The sequence below is a fragment of the Anastrepha ludens genome, chromosome 5, assembly GCF_028408465.1.
Source record: "Anastrepha ludens isolate Willacy chromosome 5, idAnaLude1.1, whole genome shotgun sequence".
In the NCBI taxonomy this organism is placed as follows: Eukaryota; Metazoa; Arthropoda; class Insecta; order Diptera; family Tephritidae; genus Anastrepha; species Anastrepha ludens.
The window spans coordinates 122,805,900-122,824,831 of NC_071501.1; the positions used below are offsets into that span (position 1 = coordinate 122,805,900).

The window sequence follows — 18,932 nt, forward strand, 5'->3', positions numbered from 1 at the left end:
ATAACTTTACTAAAATAATTCTTCCAACCCTGCGATGCTATAAAATATTTAAATTTTTTTTTATTTTTTTTCAATTTTTTTTTGAATTTTTTTCTATTTTTTGTTTTTTTATATTTTTGTTTTTATAAAACCATTTTTTTTACAATAAAATAACTAATCATAACCTAAGTGTGAGCAATTCTCTTCGACCTCATACTGCATCTGCGCCGTTACTGAACTTTTTTCTCGTCTTCTCTTGCAGATCAAAATCGTGGTATCGGCAGTGCGGTGAATAAAAATGCCAAACACACAGATGCACCAACAGAGTTGCATGAAATCAATCACAATAACAATAATAGCATCACAACAACAACTGTAACTAATGGTACAACAACAACCACAACAACACGCACAAATTCACAAACCCCATCGCCCATCCTAGGACATCATGGCAAGAAGTCAGCAACGTCCACAACTACCGGCTCTAGTGCCACAGTGCTCGGTGGAACGTTGCTGGAAAAAGTGAGTAACGAGCCCCGGTATTGATTTTCTACATGCATGAGTTTCTATTTATCAAAAACTTTTTCTATTGCCCAGAAATCTCAATCGAAATTGCTCTCGGTGCGTGGCAAAGCTTTGCTACCGAAATCCCATCAACAACAACGCTCGGCTGAGGAAGCGCCTGTGCCAGCGACCGGAGTCGCTGAGCGACTGGATGCGACGGAGCTGCAGCGTTTGAAACATTTGATTCGACATTCGTGTAACGGTCGACTGGACTATGAGGCAATCGAGCGGCACCTGGAGCAGACGGAATTACAGGAAGAGCACCGCAACAAAGGCATCGAGGCTTTGGGCGTTTTGCTGCAGTATGCGGTGTTCAATGTAAGTACAGGATACAAAAACACTTCTATACATTTTGATGCATCTCATTTGTACAAACAACCATACATAGGTATGTATGTATGTATGGGTATGCAGGAGTGTCTTTTGTGAAAGTTAGAAGAAGTTTGTAACCTTTCTTTGAAGTGAAGCAATTAACTATTGATTTGGAACGGGGTTTTCGTTTTTTCAAAAGTAATTTAATTTATTGCGTCTAAGGGTCATTGACAAAAAAAAATCAGAATTTTTCCTCATCAGTTTTTGGATCGAAAACAGGTACTTATGTACAAATTTACACAAAATTGGGAAACCGAAAACTATTCGCACATCGCAAATATTTTCCACATTTCGCTTGAATACTTTTCACAGGTACAAATAAATGCCTTTGTCTGTTTGTATTTAACCAGATACGCGAATTCAGCGGACTTCAAGGACAAGTGCTTTGTGCGATGCTAAAACTGTTTTTGGCTATGTGCATATACACCTGTATGTATATACATTAAGGTGGATCGATGGTATTTGGAAATTTTTTTAAGTTTTTTTGGAGTGGCTTGGCAATGAAAAGAAGATGCCTTATAAGGTTTAATAAAAATCATAAAATATTACATTATACAATATAAGTATAGGGTTTTCCAAACAGAGGTGTTATTTTGATATTCAAAGAAAAATGCTATTATTTATTTAATATAAATGATCGGATGTTTATTTCATTATAAAGAGGAAGGTATGCCGTTAATAGTGGAAAATAACATAAGGCAAATAACCACCACGACCACGTCTACAGGACTTCCTTAACCGAATTGCAAAGTGACTGCCCTATGTCCTCGATAGCGAATTCCACCTTTGAGGTCGACCCTAGGCTGTTGGCGTAGACCTTCTCTTTCACGTGGGCCCAAAGAAAAAAGTCACAAGGTGTTAAATCACAAGATCTCGGTGGCTAATTGTGATCACCTCTTCTAGAGATAACACGGTCCGGAAACTTTTTCCGTGAAAGATCAATAGTTTCGTTGCTTGTGTGGAACGTAGCGCCGTCTTGTTGAAAATAAACGTTGTCCAGATCAATACCATCCAATTCCGGTTATAAAAAATCGTTAATCATCTCTCGATAGCGCAATCCTATTCAAAATAACATCTTTATTTGGTTTTGCTTGTGTTTAATACAGTCCTACCAATCTTGCATTTTTTATAATGACTATATCATCCGCGTATGCTATAGTCAGAGCCGATCTGGAAAATAACCTCGTGAAGTCTTTAATAGCAATAGTAAGAAAATTATATTATATATGCATTAATTATAGTGTCTTCATAATGAACTATGCACATTGGCCCCATACCATAGCTGCGCCATAAGTCGGTTAAAATTTTAGCAAAATTTTTCAAAATATTGAAAAAAGAACCGGTATATCGGGTGTTTTTTAGCTGTATGAGAACTTTCGATATCGATAATATGATTTGATGGCTAAGAACGGCGAACTGTTTTGACATTTCTGTTCAGTAAAGTTTGACAAGTCAACATTAATCGATTATGGAGAACAGCGCTATTTCCACAATTTGGGGACATCATCTGTGAATGGCGAACGCTACGAGCCATGCTGGCTGGATTCTTGTCTCCAAAATTTTTGTTTCACTTAACAATCGGTTTATTGCAATTTCAGCCACCATTGACTTCATACGGCCAGATTCATTGGAAGGTCAGGTTAGGTATATTTGGCTGATCTGAATAGATCTTACATAGACTTCAAGTGTCTGGAGTTGTTGGAGTCCTATTAAGCATAGTTCGTGATTCATGTCTTGGCGAGTTTTAATAAACAGTTTGCTTCAAAGTGAAATGAAAAGTGTACCAATCCCAGGCAGTTACAACGAGTTCTCTTAAGAGCAGGACAGTGGCAAAGGAGGTATTCTAACGTACCCCTTTCTTCTTAGCTGCGTGATATGGAGTGAGACAGTTTCCCATCAGTACTTCAACCAATATTTTACATTCCTTCCTTGGGAGTGATAAAATAAAGTTGGTTGTTTTCGTGTTGCAAGTTCGTAGCAACATTTTTGCCATTGGTAGGTCGAGGCTTGCCATATAGGCTGTGCTTCCAGAGTTAGTTCCTCGTCTAGTTCCGTCTTCGAAACACAGAGTACATCTGTGCGGACATATGTGCGACGTACTCATCTTAGGCAAGCGGATGCCTGCCTTAGCAAGCTGGTCACCGTCTTCATCTTCAGTAACCATCAGCGTTTTTTTTTTCTCTGCGCAGTCTAATGAAAATGCTACAACCATTTCAATTATAACTTTTTTCTGATGGTGTTTGTGGGCTGAAGTATTGCAGTACAAGTAAAGTTTGGAATCTGCTTTCTTTTCTTAGCTGGCAGTAAAATTTTCCTTTGTTTTTTTAATCCGAAAGTGGTTCATAATCTGTCATTCCATTACTCAGTGAGCGCTAGGCAAGTACACAAACTTGTAAGTTTTTGAAATCCTTCTGAACACGTGTGAATCGGAAGTGTTCGTGGGATCTTCCGAGGATAACAAAATCTCAGCTCTCAAATTTCGTAGGTATCCTCACAGATCGCTATCCGCGAGGTATGCATGTGGTGGGACTTCGAAATATTTCGAGTCCTGAAGATGAGATGGAATCATCTCAGCACCACGGCACCTTCTAATTAGCTGCACTGCTCCCGCGGGACTAAGATTTCGGCATCTCGGTTCTCACTTCTCTCACTTGATATCAAAAATCGGTTGAACTTCGTAAGCATCATTAAGCGGCTAACACAACGGCAAATCAGTCACCGTTCGTAATCCCCCTACCCTCTTCTTTCGTACTATCGGTTTCCTTCATCTTATTTCCCTTGCAATGGTATCATAAAGGATGAATTTGATTTATTCGTCCAAGTGGGCCCACTTTCTGGGCAACCATGCTAACCTAACCTAACCTGCCATTTCATTACTCCACGAGGACTCGTGTGATGCAGGACCTTGAGGAATTTATGGCTGAATACCTGTTATGTATCTAGATGAACTATCATATTTGTGTGTAAACGCCGAAGTTCGCACTTAGTCTGTAATAATTTAGGCCCTAAGTTGTTCAGATTCGCATCATTTTCTTCGTCCGATTTGTCGCTGCTCTCATCTGAGTCTTGTCCTTCATGTTCAATTGGTGGCTAAGAATCTCTCCAAACATCTGCACTTTCATCGCCACGCTCCAGAAGAGACAAAATTTCATCTACTGCCAATTTGTAAAAAGCACAAAACCAAACAGCTCAGAGCCTGCTAAGCATAGCGCTCGATATATCGGACTCAAGGCGTATCGGACTTCACGACTAAGAACTACAAGAAACATTGCACTATAAAGTAAACGTCACAGTTGTTAATGTTTCGTTCAGTAATACAAAGAAAAAACTGAACTAAATACTAAGAAAAAGAATTATTAAAATTTCTGTTAAAAATATATCAAAAACCGAAAGAAGAAAATAATTTACACGAAAATATTCGATAAATAAAAAACGTATTTAACGGATTTCCGATTTATCGAATTTTATGCTAGAAAGGCTTCGTAACATTTTAATTATCTCACTTCACAGCTGGATGCATTCGCATGTCCGAGAGTAAAAACCGAGAAACACAAAATTGAGGAACGTTTAAGCACAACACTGAAGCTGCTGGATGAAGCGAAAACCAACTGTGCTCAGCTACAGGATCAACTATGTGAAAAAGAAGGCTATTATTTACAGCGCGAGCAAAATCTGCAAGCATTTCACCGCTGCGAATTGGACAAAGGTAAATTCTGCATAAGATATCCTGAAAATAATTTAACCAAACTCTCCTCTTTTGTTCCATAGAACAAGCCAATCTAGCCGATTATCAAGCTTTTGCACAAGAGAAGTTCAATGTACTCGAATCACAATTGGAGGCAAAAAATTTGGAGCATAAACGTATCATAGAATCGTTTCGCCTGGAACTCTCACAGAAAAAACAAGAGCTCTGCGCAGCCGACGAACGTGAAACGAAATTGAAGGAACGTTTCAGTGCGTTGGAGATTTCTGAGCAAGAGTTACGTGAAAAGCTGAAGAGTACGGAAAATTCCTACGCTACGCATTTAAAAGTTGCCACAGAACGTCAGGAGCAGTGTCATGAGCACATAAAAATCATTACGAAGGAAGTGGAAACGCTGCGAGCCTCCAACGAAAATAGGGAACGTGAGTTGCGTGATAAATTGAATTTATCGCAGGAGGAAATTTCGGTTTTGCGGTCATCTCAGCGCAGTTTCAATGAGAGCTTGGACCGTAGTAGCGGCATTAGCTCACCACGTAACTCTAGCACTTCGGAGTTTGCGCGCTTGGAAAGCGAGGTGGACAGCTTACACTGTGTGTTGGAGTTGAAGCAGAAAGAGATTTCGAAGCTGATCAAACAAAACGAGAAATTGATGCGAGATGCCGAAGAGCGCGCCGTACTAACAGGCAAAATATCCAAGCTTGAGTCGATGATGGAGATGCTAAAATCAGAGCTTGACATCAAGTCGGAGAAGGAGAAGTAAGTATGAGGGAAATATTTGAATATGGAAAATAAAATTTTTATTTTCATTACATTTTTTTTAAATCATATATTAATGTTTCAATTTCTTTCCTTGCAGGGACTTCCTTCGCCAAATAGACGACATGCAAAAGGCTTATAACCACGAAATGGTAAAACGAAAGCGTCTCAGCTACGATAACGAGGCCTTGCAATGGCAGCTCAAGCAGCGCTCAGAGCAATTGCATATCGTGGAAACCAAATTGCATGAGCTCTCCGCAATGGAATCGCACAACGCAAGCACTCAATCTAGTATTCACTCACTGAATCGTTCTCAGCTGATGAACGGTTCATCAATGGCCAGCATACAAATGGACGATTTTTCGCCACCCACATCGCCTGTGGTCAAGGGTGTAATTGAAAAGCCTGATTCCGTGTCGTGGGTGCTAGAGATGGACGACGATACACCCGAAGCAGCCGCATCGAAAATGGTGAAACGCGCTGGTTCTTTTCGTTCAGTTGAGCGCAGTCCTTCGACACGTCGGCAGTTGTCCGGAGGCGCCAGCGCCATGAATACATCTTTGAGTAGTGTCGGCAGCGGTGCATCATATGGCAATGGTAATAGCAGTGGGGGACCCAATCCACTCTCGCAGTCAATGTCTGCTACCACAGTGATACGACATTCCAGCGATGTGCGAACCGAGTTCAGCAAACGTCCGCACTCGCGCACACGCTCCAAATCGGTGAGTGTTAAAGGCACCGAACCAGTGAACGCTAGTGCAGGTGCGCTCAGCACCGGCTCGGTGGGCACCAAAAGCGGCAAACGGCTATTGCGTCAAAGCTCCAGCTCAAGTGCATGGAAGCAGCATCAATTGGAGTTGATCAACTGGAAGGAACCGGTTAGTTCGAGTTCACCGCATCAAAATGCGATACATCCACGAACATCTACGCTGTGTTCAGAAATAGACGAGGAGCTGGTATTGGCAGGCAGACACGATGACTCGTTTTTTCCACACACTCCAAACTCCAGCGCAGCCGCCCGAAAGCTCATCACCTGCGACACATCCAAGTTGAATTCGGGTGAGCGATTGGATATGCAGTCGTTACCCACACACGCCTCCGTGCATGATCTTAAAAAGAAATTCCACGAGATACAGGAATCCGCGGGTGAAGCTATGGTGTCGGGCACAAATTCAGAGGACGAAAGCTGCTCGGCGTCATCTGATGATGCTTGCTCAGCATCGACCTCGTCTGCAACAACAGGTTCAACCTCGTCGCTAAAGAACTCGCACATTTCACTGGAAGACGATGTTATCTTGTTCGACAAAATCAACAGCCTCAACGGTACGCCAATGGAAGTTAGCTGGTCCGATGATACAGAAATATTTGCTAACGGCTCAACGGTATGACAAGACGAAGCGTTAGAATTAGCAGAAGAAGATGAGGAAGAGGATAGCTTCTGAATCTAATTGCAATAACTATTTAGCAAGCGTTCAACAGAAAAACGTAATTTATTTTTTAAAAAAGAAAAGCAAAACAAACTTAAGCCAATAAGAGGTTAAATAAACTGTGTCTCTTCCACTGGCAAAGCACAGACATTTCGCAAATTCAGCACCTCAAGGCGTTGGAAATGTGATTGCTTTGAGGGTAGAAGAGCGCACAAAACATGACAGAACACACTGGCCAAAATTATATAGTTTGCTGGGATTTGGCGCTATTTGGGTAGCCTCGAACTACTTAACTTTATTTAATTTTATTTATTTGAAGGAAGAGAAAATGAGAAAGCGTTAATGAATTACTTGTAATTTTGATGGTTTCATGTACAACAGAGAGAAAAAATAATAAAAAAAAAATACTTTCGCATTGTTATGAATGCTCAGCGAAGAGATGTGAAATCTTAATACTGAAATATTTATGCTGAAGGAAACTAATTTGGATGGCAACTGTTCCGCTTTTGCTCGCATGTTGCGAATGCATTTCCATACAAATGGACTTACTGGTTGCTAAAAATATGCATAAGAAGGAAACATTCTGGTTAATATTCGGGGCTTCATCACCCTGGAGCACTACTAATCATGTGCAGATTCTGCATCAGAAGTTCGGGAGTGTTGTCTGACGTATTTGAGTTTTTAGTTATCTCTGACTGATTTTGCTGAAAATAGTTTCGCGCGCAATTAACAACTCAAATACTGGAACCCCCATATATGCCTTATTCTGAGTATGAAATGGTGTCGTGAAACACATACCCATGCATATGAAACTATTAGCTAAGCTTTCTATTTAAAAATGCGACATCTAGCCAGCAACAAAATTTTCGAAGCAAAATTTATTAGACGAATATGAGCGCCAATTACGTCTGCATTTATAGGAAAATTTGAAGACCAGAAAATTGTATGACCAGAGAGAAAATGTAAATATCGGCTTTTAAATTTATTTTGATTGTTCCATTGTTCCATGCGATATTTGTGGCAGCGGCAAGCTAACTAATGGCGTCACCAGGCTGCGCAGAAATTTTTAATAAAGCAAAAGTTTTGAACGATTTGAAAAAAATATAAACACAAACGAAGAATATTGTAAGGGGTATGAAAACAAATGTATGTATGTGTGCAATGAAATGGAATCGGCCCGTCTAATGCAAACTTAACTAGGAACTTTAGCGCCCGCAAAGCAGTCCATTAATGATACGGAACCTGAGGAGTAGCACCTTAATAAATATTTGCGTGTAGGCGGAGGAGGAGGAATAACTGGATTTACTTATAATTAATGTGTTTCACTGTGTGAAAACACTTCACTCTTGCAAAAAACGTGTGTCCAAGGCTTAAGAAAGTGAATGTAAAGGAATATTTTAGCTTTAGCGATTATAATTTTCACTGTACTTTCAGTTTATTTCATGTTAATTGTATTTATTTAATTATAGTAAAAGTGTGTACCTAAACATTAAGCTTATGAATATTATTGTGTAGTATTTAGCTACCTTTCTTTACTACCTTAAGTTGGAGTCAGCTGGTCAGTCAGCCAATCAGCCAATCAGCCAGTCAGGCAGGCGGTTGTGTCGCGTTGGGCTGAGTTGTATTGATGAATTAAATATCCAAGAATGTGCATTATAATTACAAAGAAAAAAATATAACTAATACTGATTGTTCATTTGTTTTATATGTGTATGTATAAGTGTGTAGGCTTACTTGAATGTATGAAGAAAAATATGTATAAGAACTTATGTGTGTTAGTATTTATTACATACCACAAATACGACAACTCTTTGGGTATGTATGTATGTGTGCGGAATATGAAATCAAATATTTGATTTCCACATTAAAAAATGTTGTATAGGCCATTCTGCTAATGGGCACGTAATAGAAACTTATAAAATACTTGCAAATGTGTTGCAATTTTTGCCGAAAGTGCTCAGCATTGCCTTGGAAGGTCATTTGAACAAACACCCCTATGTATGTATGTATGTATGTATGGACATGCAGGAGTGTCAAAGGTATAAAGAAGTTTGGATAGGAGCAATCAACTACAAATTTAAGGCGGGCTATTCGTCTTCTCAAAAGTTATCATAATTTATTGCGTCTAAGAGTCGTTTTATGAATGAAAGTACTTTGCTCCTAGAAATACGAGCTCGAACTTGTGAATGAATTTGGATTGGTTGTGCCGTATAGAAAAATATGGCTAGAGCATCAAGTGTATATACGCAAATGCATTTATGTATATGCAGGAATTCGATTATTCGGGTATTTACTTTTTAATTATTGTATGTATCATAGATATGGTAAGGTATGGTGAAAAGATTTTTACAGGTGTACTACCTAGCAGACCGTCATTCGGCTCTGAGCGAATTTGACAGATATGCCGACGAATGCGTCGAATACTCGTACGAACGTGAAAAGCTGCGAAATGGTGCGCGAGTGCTGCTGCGTCGTTAGCCAATTGTGAAGAGTTGTGTGTTTTAAAATAAATTTAGTTATATTTGAGTTACACATATGGTAAGAGACACATATGCAAGAGCAAAATGTGAATGTCTTACTACTGGCCCCTAGATTGGCTGAATCAAGATTGCCTTTCCAATTGGTCTATGTATGTGACCCAGCCATGTAGTATTTCAAGAGATTTTAGACAAACGGTGTTGAGTTCAACCACAGACTATATAGAAAGGAGTTCCAGATAAGGTAAGTAGTGAAAAAATCCAATATTGGCGACTTTATAACATTGTGTGTTTCAGAATTCCCCATGAAGACTAAATGTAAATGCACTTTTATCCCCTGATGCTTGCTGACACTTGATAAGGTACGGCAATACTTACACATTGTACTTTAACACGGTTCGGGAGCTTGTCATTCGTATATAATAAGCAAAAGTATTAGGAGATCCGTGAGGAGCTTAGTAAAATTCTAGAAAGTCTAGTCAGCAATTAAATGAGTAATTTATTTCGCCTTTTTTAAAACTCACCCTCCAAAAACCAACAAAATTTATTATTTACTACTTACTATTTAATAGTATTTTACGGCCATAGAAAGGGCCTATAAAACATTTTTGAAGCATCTAAAAGCCATTTTATGTGGCTACCTGAAAAATAAATAAGTAAGGCATTAGAAAAGTATGGAATGTAAATAATAAATGATAAAATTATATAATATTAAGCAACTATAAATAATTTTAAAGTACACTTGCGCGTTCATGGCATTTATGGTATGTATGTCGTTTCTAAACCGTGGTCTAGGACACTACCGTTTGTATGTCCTTTGTTTTTGTGGGCATTTTCAATCAGTTCTTTTTTAGTTTTCTGATTGTAAAGAACATTCCAGCCCTGAAAAATATTTTTTTTACTTTCAAGTCACAATGAATATTTAACTAAGTTTTTGACGTGATAACGTCTAATAATTCGATTTAACAGGCTGCACGCACGAAAAAATGTGCCGTTACCTTTGCTCATTAGTGTTACCTTGCTCATTTGTCATTACCTTGCTCATTTGTCGTTACCTTGCTCATTGCCGTTACCTTGAATGAACTGCAAGCGAAAGCGCGGAACGAACAAAGCAAACGAACGGCAACGTTCGACATCTTGCTCTCTCCTACTTAAGTGAGCGTATGTATATATGTACATATATGCGCATATGTACATATATAAATTCACGTATTTGTATTTGCATATGCCTTCGTATTGATTATTATTAATTTGATTCACTTGAGGAATTTAAAATAAAACCAAGTTTGTTAATAATACCTGTTGTTTTAATGTTATTATTGTATTATTAATTTTTTTATTATATATGAAGGAAAAAATGTATGGTACAATAATATTTACCACATACCTTATAAGATATGTTGTATACTAATATACTACAATATATGTATATAAACATGCATATACATATACAATTTCGCGCAATTTTCAAAAAGAACAAATATATATGTAAAGATGCATACAAATCATATGGACATATCAAATATACGAATCTATTCCGTACGCAAGCAAATGTAAGCTAATGTGCTTGAACTGCAAGCGAGAGCGCGGAACGAACGACAAAGAGCACAACCGGCCCCCGCGTTCGGCAACGTTCGACATCTGGCTCTGTCCTACTTGAGTGAGCATATATATGTATGTATATGCGCATTTGTATATAAATTCACATTCTTGTATTTGCATATGCCTTCTTCCTGTGTGCATGGTAATGAACCAATTCTCTGTTGAGAATAAACGATGATAGGAAAAATAGGAAATGAAAGGGAGTGTTTCAAGTGTAAAGTGTCTTGAGAAAGTCAAATCGATGATGATGCCTCTTAGTGTTGTTGACTTATTAACGTCTGATGCACAATCGAAATTGAAGATATCTTTTATGAATTCTATAAATGTTTCGTCATTTGTCACGTTTGTGTAAATGTAACTTGACCTATTCCATTGCAATTCCATTTATTCCTCCTCTATATCCATACAAAATATCTATCAAACAAATAAAATTAAAATTTTGTTTTGCTAATTGCAACCATTACATCAATATTTTCTTATGATGTTGTCTTTGCCCATATAATAAAATTCGTTTTAAGTTATTCGTGTAAAAGTGGTGAATGAGAGATGCACTACTATTGGTGAAGTGCATTGGTCTTACAAAAGTGCTCATTTTGTCAGTTAACATTTAAGCAGTGTTCAACCAACAAATTGCAGTCTATCAACGGTATTCGCTAGTGGGGCACAGTCATCATTTTTATTTGGAAGGTGCATATTACCAACAAGAACTTTACAATTATTACAAATAATTTCAACAAACAGATATTCAACATATAAATCTACGCTAGATTTGGACCTCACAAAACATTTCAATGACTCCCTCAGAAAAATCGGCACTCCTCCTCCAAGCCCTTGTCAATGAGGAAATTCTCAAAGTGGTACTTAAATTCGTCAATTTTCCTACATAGACCCTGAGCATTGATATGTCATTATTGACTACTCCCTTCAGTGACAGACTCTGTCAAAGGTGTCATTTAAATGAAATGTAAAATCAATAATGCATGCAAATATTAGTTTGGGTAAATAGAAATATATTATTTTCTCGGGAGCTGGCCAAAGCTTCACCTGCAGGTTCATGGTGGGTAGAGGTTGCATATCTAATTGCTCACTCCAATCTAATCTTGACGTGTCCCCGATGGCGTCTTCAATGAGCACTCGGCGGCCTCAACTGAGAACGTTTCAGTGAGTGAATACTAGACGGAATACTTTCGTTGGTTTCTACGAAATACAACTGTTCTGAGCACTGCTTGAGCTGCCATTGCAATGCCTGGTTGTGGTAGCTAAGGCGTTGACGTTCTGCATTCTGGTAGTTATAAGCCTTTTCCAAATCATCTATTTGGCGAAGGAGGTTCCTGGGAAGGAGGAAAGAAATTTTTTTTATTTTATTTTATTTTATAAAGGTTTACATAACAATAAAATTATTATACAAACTAAAAGTAGTGCAGCGTTAGCATCGGAGGCTTTCGGCTGGCAGGTTGATTATGGCTCAATTAAATCCGACGAAGTAGATCAGTATCTTTGAGATAGTTATATAATATAGATATGTTGGCTTCGGTTGGATTTTTTAATATTTCAAGAGGGTCAATGTTGCGAAAGTAATGATGATTTATACTCAGGGAGGAGTTGCAAAACGGGCATAGATTGGGTGGAATGCCTTGAAGTATATATATGGGCGTGTGTAATTATTGTGTGGCCTAGTCGAAGGCATATGTATGGTGTGACCATATTCGTTGGGATTGACTCACTAAAACCTGGTTTTACACGCTTTGGATTAACTAAGGAGTAGGGATGGTTATAATACTCCACTCGCGTAGGAGGTCACTTTGCCTTTGGTGTTTTATGAGACTGTAGATGTCATGTTTAAAGACGATATTGGTTGTAATGGTAGGGGTGATTCTCATTTGTTTTGCAATTTGGTCAGCATGTGTATTACCATTAATATCTGCGTGGCCAGGAATCCACATAATTTTGATTTTTTGTGGTTTGGTAGTTAGTGTCTCTCTTATAAAATCAATTATGTAGTTAGAGTTGTTGTAGTTCTGGATGGCCGAAAAGCACGATAAGCTATCAGTGCACACTATGAATTTGCCCTTGTTTTGAATTGCATACAAAAAAGCGTTAAAAATTGCAACTGCTTCTGCTGTAAAGATAGAGTAGAATGGGAATAAGAGCCCATAAGTTATTATTTTGTTTTGCTCTTTACGACAGCATATGAAGTCTGTTCTGTCTTAGACCCGTCGGTATAGATCAGTTTCCAGCCCATGGCTCTGTAATTTGCTGCGATTTCAGAAAAAATGGATTTATATTCTTCACGAGATGTATTCGCTTTACGTTTTAGTGCTAAATTGTTAATAAAGGACGCCTCTTTAAGTAGCCAGGGTGGGTTTCGATGTTTACTGAATTGAACCCTTTGCAGCGGTAGGTTATTATCTTTAGCAAATTTGAGACAGAGATGGATGGTTGACGGTACCTTAGGAATACGCTTTCGAAGTGTAGCAAGCTGTACATCTTTTCGAAGTGCGTTGTTCGATGTTGTTATATATTAAGTTTAGCGTAAAGTTTACCAATACAGTCTTCTGCGTTATCTGCGATAGAAGTTAGTCCAGTTTCCGCAAAAATACTCTTCAGAGGAGTTGTTGGAAATGCTCGTAGAGATCTTCTCAGAGCTGTATGGTAGGGAGCCGAGAGTAGCTTTAATTTAATTTTAGCATTATGTCCGTAAATCTCCAAGCGGTACTGATAAATTGACGTGATAAGAGCCTTTGTGACGTTTATCAACAATGCCGAGCCGATAAATGAGCGCTTTGTGGACAGGTACTTAATAACTTCTAATCTAGAACTTAGTTTACTTCTTATATAATGACAGTGTTCTGTAAAAGTGTACTTATTATCTAACATTAAACCTAAGAACTTAAGGCTATTTGTACAGTTTATATTAATGTTGTAAAAAGTAAGTGAGGGTACATTGCAATTTAATTTTTTACATATATGTAGTAATTTGCACTTATCAGGAGAAATTGAAGCGCCTGAAGTTTTGGACCAGGTATCAATTTGATGTAGAATTTCTGTGTACGTTCTTATAATATCTGTATTATTAGACTTTTTTGAAAATATGAGTACGTCGTCAGCGTAAAGCTGGTGTTCAACAGTGCTAAATTTCGATAAAATCATACTCAGCTCATCAAACGCTATAGTGAAGAGGATCACAGATAAAGGTGATCCTTGAGGGGTCCCATTTTGAAGGGGAAAGGTTGATGAATAGGAATTGGCTATTGAAACGTTGATTTTTCGATGGGATAGGAATGATTTTATAAAATTGTACATTTTCGGTCCAACTTTCCGTTTATCAAGTTGTCTCAAAACAATATGGATGCGGTCAAAGACTTTCATGAAATCTAGGGACAGGAGGGTTATATGATTTTTATTTGATAATGCGTTTGAAATGTAGAAATCTAAATGGAGAAAAGAGTCAATGGTTCCATGACCTCTTTTGAATCCGACTTGGCTGTGATAAATAAGACCTTTTGTATAGGCATACCAGGAAAGTCTAGCAGCAATAATTTTTTCTAATAACTTCCCTAAACAGGATAGCAGGGATATTGGACGATAACTGCAGATATCTAGAGGAGGCTTTCTAGTTTTAAGAATGGGGGTAAGAGAAAGAAGATATTATCTGGTTCTTCACAATCGATAGCCATAGATGGTATGCCGATCCAATTTAGCTGCTCTGATGGATGATACGGCAAATTTGCTATTTGGATAGCCTGGATACTAATTTTATTTCTTTAAAAAACGAAAAAAATGTGAAAGCCTTATTGAATTAATTGTAATTTTGATGATTTCACGAATTTCATAATAATAAAATAATTTCGCACTGTGACATGCTCAGGAAAGAATTTTGAAATCTTATTGCTTATGAAGGTTCTCACAAAAGAGACGCCTAGAAGTCAGTAGCGAATAATTTTTTCCTTTGTTTTCTTAGTTTCTTGAAATTGTTTCACCAACCTTTGAATCGTCGACCCATGCGGACGAATGTTTCCACCAAAGAAAATTGCGAGTTTTGCGATATGTTGTTAATAAACATCGACCATTTTCATAATAAGTTTCAATAACCTTAACGCGCTGTTCTGTAGTATAAAATTGTAAATCTGTTTACGTGACAAATGTCAAAGGTGACATAAAAAACGTGCCGTCTAGGAATTATTTACTACTGACAATTGGCGTCAATTTTTAAATACCCTTTATTTGTGAAATTCACGTGGGTGTATGTAACGTACGCATGTTAAGTGACGTGGGCATGCATACTCATACATAAGATGACACAATAGAACACAATACCTTTTTCAAGCAGAATTTTCAGGAGGTTCGCTTTTGTTGCTGATAATTAAAAAATTTGAATGAAAAAGCTGTCAAAGTCGTAAAGTTTTAATAAAAGATTTAATAGCAGCAAAACTGGAGTATTTAGTGCAGTAGTGGACATTTAGTGAATTATGCGCACAATAGACTATATAAGCGCCAACAGTGATGTTAGGCATCCAGTCAGTAAACACTTCGCTTTACCTGAACTTCTGAACCATGGCTGTTAAGTATTTTCTCTGCGTTGTGGGTAAGTGGTTAGGCAGGCCCTAAAGTTGGTAATTTAACAAAATTTAGTATTTGTATTTGTACAAAATCTTATTTTTTGTTTTGCTTTCAGCGATAACTTGGGCGACCTTTTCTTTCGCTGTCGCAGATTCATCAGACCTAATAGCAAGAAGGCCAAAATTTTTCCATAACTTTATCATCCAAAAATTATCAGAACTGGGTATGAATCCACTGTTTGGCGGAATTTCTGGTATTCGACCAACAGCACAACCACCTCTCGTTGTTATCTTATTATCTCCCAACAAAGTGGAACCATCTCAGGCCCCTACTGCCTCAAATCCTCAAAGTGTGCCTCAAACTAACGCCGAAGCCGGTAATGGAAATCCTCCAGAAGTCGGTAATGGAAATCTTCCAGAAGTCGGTAATGGAAATCTTCCAGAAGTCGGTAATGGAAATCCTCCAGAAGCCGGTAATAAAAACCCACCCGCAAATGGAGGTGGAAGTGAGCAAGGCAATGGTAATGGAAATACCGCAGGTGATATTACTGGCAATGCTCCGGAGGAAGCGCAAGTTGTGAGCGAAGCTGCCATGGTGGAAGAAATGGAAGACTTAATGGCGTAAGCAAATTCGTGATTGTGCATGTAGTGATCAATACTATATTTGTCAGTGCATAAAAAAAAATTACTAAAATTAAAGATATTTTTCAAAATGATATAAGAGGACTCTTTGCAATATCCTAGTAGTCCGTATGCCAGCGACAGATTTTCACGACCAAGTTCCTCTCAGTCGATATCTCGTAAACTACCTCAGATAGTTGCATTATGAAGGGTTGTGAACGTCAGCTGCGGCTCCGAGGGTGGGTTGAGCAGTTATAGCCACCCTCGCACGTAAAAAAAAAAATTATTTTTAGTCATTTCCTCCCGATTAAAACATTGATCAAATTAAAGTTAGACTAATATTTTGAAGAAATAAAATCGTCAGCTGATTATAAAGTGGTGGATTATACGTCAGCTGGTCACACAAATATGGAAAAAAAAATATTTTTTCAGTGATTTCCTCCCAAACGAAAATTTATCAGATGATAGTTTATGTATTGTTTTTAATAAATAAATAAGTCAGCTGGCTATATGTCGGTGGAATGTGCGTCAGCTGATTCCCTGAAGGTGTAACGTAGGAGCTAGTCGGAAACATTTATAGCCTAAGTAAATGTATCAGCTGACGAGTTTTCCCCCAACATACTGCCAGCTGATTTGTTTTATTACTTACAGGATCATTTCAACAATCCGCACAAACATTTCTTTTCGGGAGGAAATGACGTACTTGAAGTTATTCAACATTACATTTAATGTGCAAACTGAAATGTATAATTTTATGGCAATGTTTCGATTAAATAAAATTTTTTATGGGAACTTTCCGATTCTTAAGAATAGAAATAAATAAATATTTTGTTAAGCAAATCAACTAATTTATAATAATGGAAATTGGAAACATTTCAAAAAGAGTATTGCAAATGATGAATCATGAATGATGAAAATTGGAAACATTTTAAGAAAAGTATTGCAAATGATGAATCATGAATGATTTTGCAATTTGTGCAAACAGAGCAAAAGTCATTATCATTGCCTTTGATAGATACATTTTCCCATCGATTAAAGACACTGAGCATAAACTCCGAGGTATGGAACAAGTAAACTTCCGTATCGATGGTCCAGATCAAGTGCGAAAAAAAGATTTTTCAATTGAGTTAAAAAATACCAACTTTAAAGAAGCACTTGTACAGTTTTTTATTGAAAATTGGGAAGAAAATTATATGGCACCATATATTAATAATATTGTAAAATAATTTATGTCAATGCTGACGATTGTTTTAAGTACGTAGTTACAGATTCTAAAGTGGTAAAAACGGTAGAAAAAACACTTTCGTGTCGAGCTCACGAAGAAGCCGACACAAAAATAATTTTCCACGTTTGCCAGTTAAATTTTAATGCAAATGTAACGATTCGTTGCTCGGATACTGACGTATTAATAATTATGTTAGCCAATATGGGTAATATTGCAGAAGATATTCAAATTTGTATGGAAGTCGGCGTCGGACCTTCACATTGCCCCGCTTTTACAACATCGTATGTATCTTTTGGCTTCACCTTCACTACACGGTATGGACCCAGATATTTAGCTTTCAGTTTGAGTCCACCACCCAACTGTGTGCGTTTTATTGCCACCAAATCGTTAATTGCATACTTTTTAGCTTCTTTGCGTCGAAGGTTATATGTTTTTTTATTTTCTGTTTGCATGTTCAAAATTTGCTTTTTTGCATGTTGTCTCACCTCATCTCTCTTATCTAAGTATTGTTGTCGCATCTCTTCTTCTATCAGAGTTTTGATGTTAAAATCGTCGATTGTCCGCATTCTAACGCCTGTCAGGAACTCGAACGGTGTCATGTCAATGCTTCGATTATATGTGGAGTTAATGAATTGCTGTACTCTGTCGACGTACTTGTACCACTTCGTTGGATCGTCTTTACTTAATTTTGATAATACACCTGTTATAATGCCATTTAACCTTTCCACTTGACCATTTACACGTGGAAGGCCAGTTGTTATTTTAAAATGCTGAATGTTTTCTTCCTTCCGAAATCTTTTTTTCGCACTTGATCTGGACCATCGATACGGAAGTTTACTTGTTCCATACCTCGGAGTTTATGCTCAGTGTCTTTAATCGATGGGAAAATGTATCTATCAAAGGCAATGATAATGACTTTTGCTCTGTTTGCACAAATTGCAAAATCATTCATGATTCATCATTTGCAATACTTTTTTTAAAATGTTTCCAATTTTCATCATTCATGATTCATCATTTGCAATACTCTTTTTGAAATGTTTCCAATTTCCATTATTATAAATTAGTTGATTTGCTTAACAAAATATTTATTTATTTCTATTCTTAAGAATCGGAAAGTTCCCATAAAAAATTTTATTTAATCGAAACATTGCCATAAAATTATACATTTCAGTTTGCACATTAAATGTAATGTTGAATAACTTCAAGTACGTCATTTCCTCCCGAAAAGAAATGTTTGTGCGGATTGTTGAAATGATCCTGTAAGTAATAAAACAAATCAGCTGGCAGTATGTTGGGGGAAAACTCGTCAGCTGATACATTTACTTAGGCTATAAATGTTTCCGACTAGCTCCTACGTTACACCTTCAGGGAATCAGCTGACGCACATTCCACCGACATATAGCCAGCTGACTTATTTATTTATTAAAAACAATACATAAACTATCATCTGATAAATTTTCGTTTGGGAGGAAATCACTGAAAAAATATTTTTTTTTCCATATTTGTGTGACCAGCTGACGTATAATCCACCACTTTATAATCAGCTGACGATTTTATTTCTTCAAAATATTAGTCTAACTTTAATTTGATCAATGTTTTAATCGGGAGGAAATGACTAAAAATAATTTTTTTTTTTACGTGCGAGGG

At 37.4% G+C, this 18,932-nt stretch overlaps 2 protein-coding genes across 2 annotated transcripts; both read left to right on the forward strand.

Moving 5' to 3' along the window:
* Positions 1-223: 223 nt before the first annotated feature.
* LOC128864582 (secreted protein C-like) lies at positions 224-7,237 on the forward strand. The gene is made up of 5 exons (XM_054104326.1): positions 224-501; positions 577-861; positions 4,426-4,621; positions 4,684-5,374; positions 5,475-7,237. The coding sequence occupies exons 4-5, from the start codon at positions 5,268-5,270 to the stop codon at positions 6,760-6,762; spliced, it is 1,395 nt and encodes a 464-aa protein (XP_053960301.1). The 5' UTR covers positions 224-501; positions 577-861; positions 4,426-4,621; positions 4,684-5,267; the 3' UTR covers positions 6,763-7,237.
* An 8,116-nt stretch (positions 7,238-15,353) lies between these two features.
* On the forward strand, positions 15,354-17,401 carry LOC128864583 (circumsporozoite protein-like). The gene is made up of 2 exons (XM_054104327.1): positions 15,354-15,465; positions 15,556-17,401. Exons 1-2 carry the CDS (start codon positions 15,435-15,437, stop codon positions 16,062-16,064), a joined length of 540 nt encoding a protein of 179 aa, XP_053960302.1. The 5' UTR covers positions 15,354-15,434; the 3' UTR covers positions 16,065-17,401.
* The last annotated feature ends 1,531 nt before the right edge of the window (positions 17,402-18,932 follow it).

Coding starts and splice junctions, on each gene's coding strand:
- LOC128864582 (XM_054104326.1), top strand. CDS start 5,268: ATGCGAGATGCCGAAGAGCGCGCCGTACTAACAGGCAAAATATCCAAG. Junction 5,375..5,474: donor ATCAAGTCGGAGAAGGAGAA/GTAAGTATGAGG, acceptor CTTTCCTTGCAG/GGACTTCCTTCGCCAAATAG.
- LOC128864583 (XM_054104327.1), top strand. CDS start 15,435: ATGGCTGTTAAGTATTTTCTCTGCGTTGTGG. Junction 15,466..15,555: donor GTATTTTCTCTGCGTTGTGG/GTAAGTGGTTAG, acceptor TTTTGCTTTCAG/CGATAACTTGGGCGACCTTT.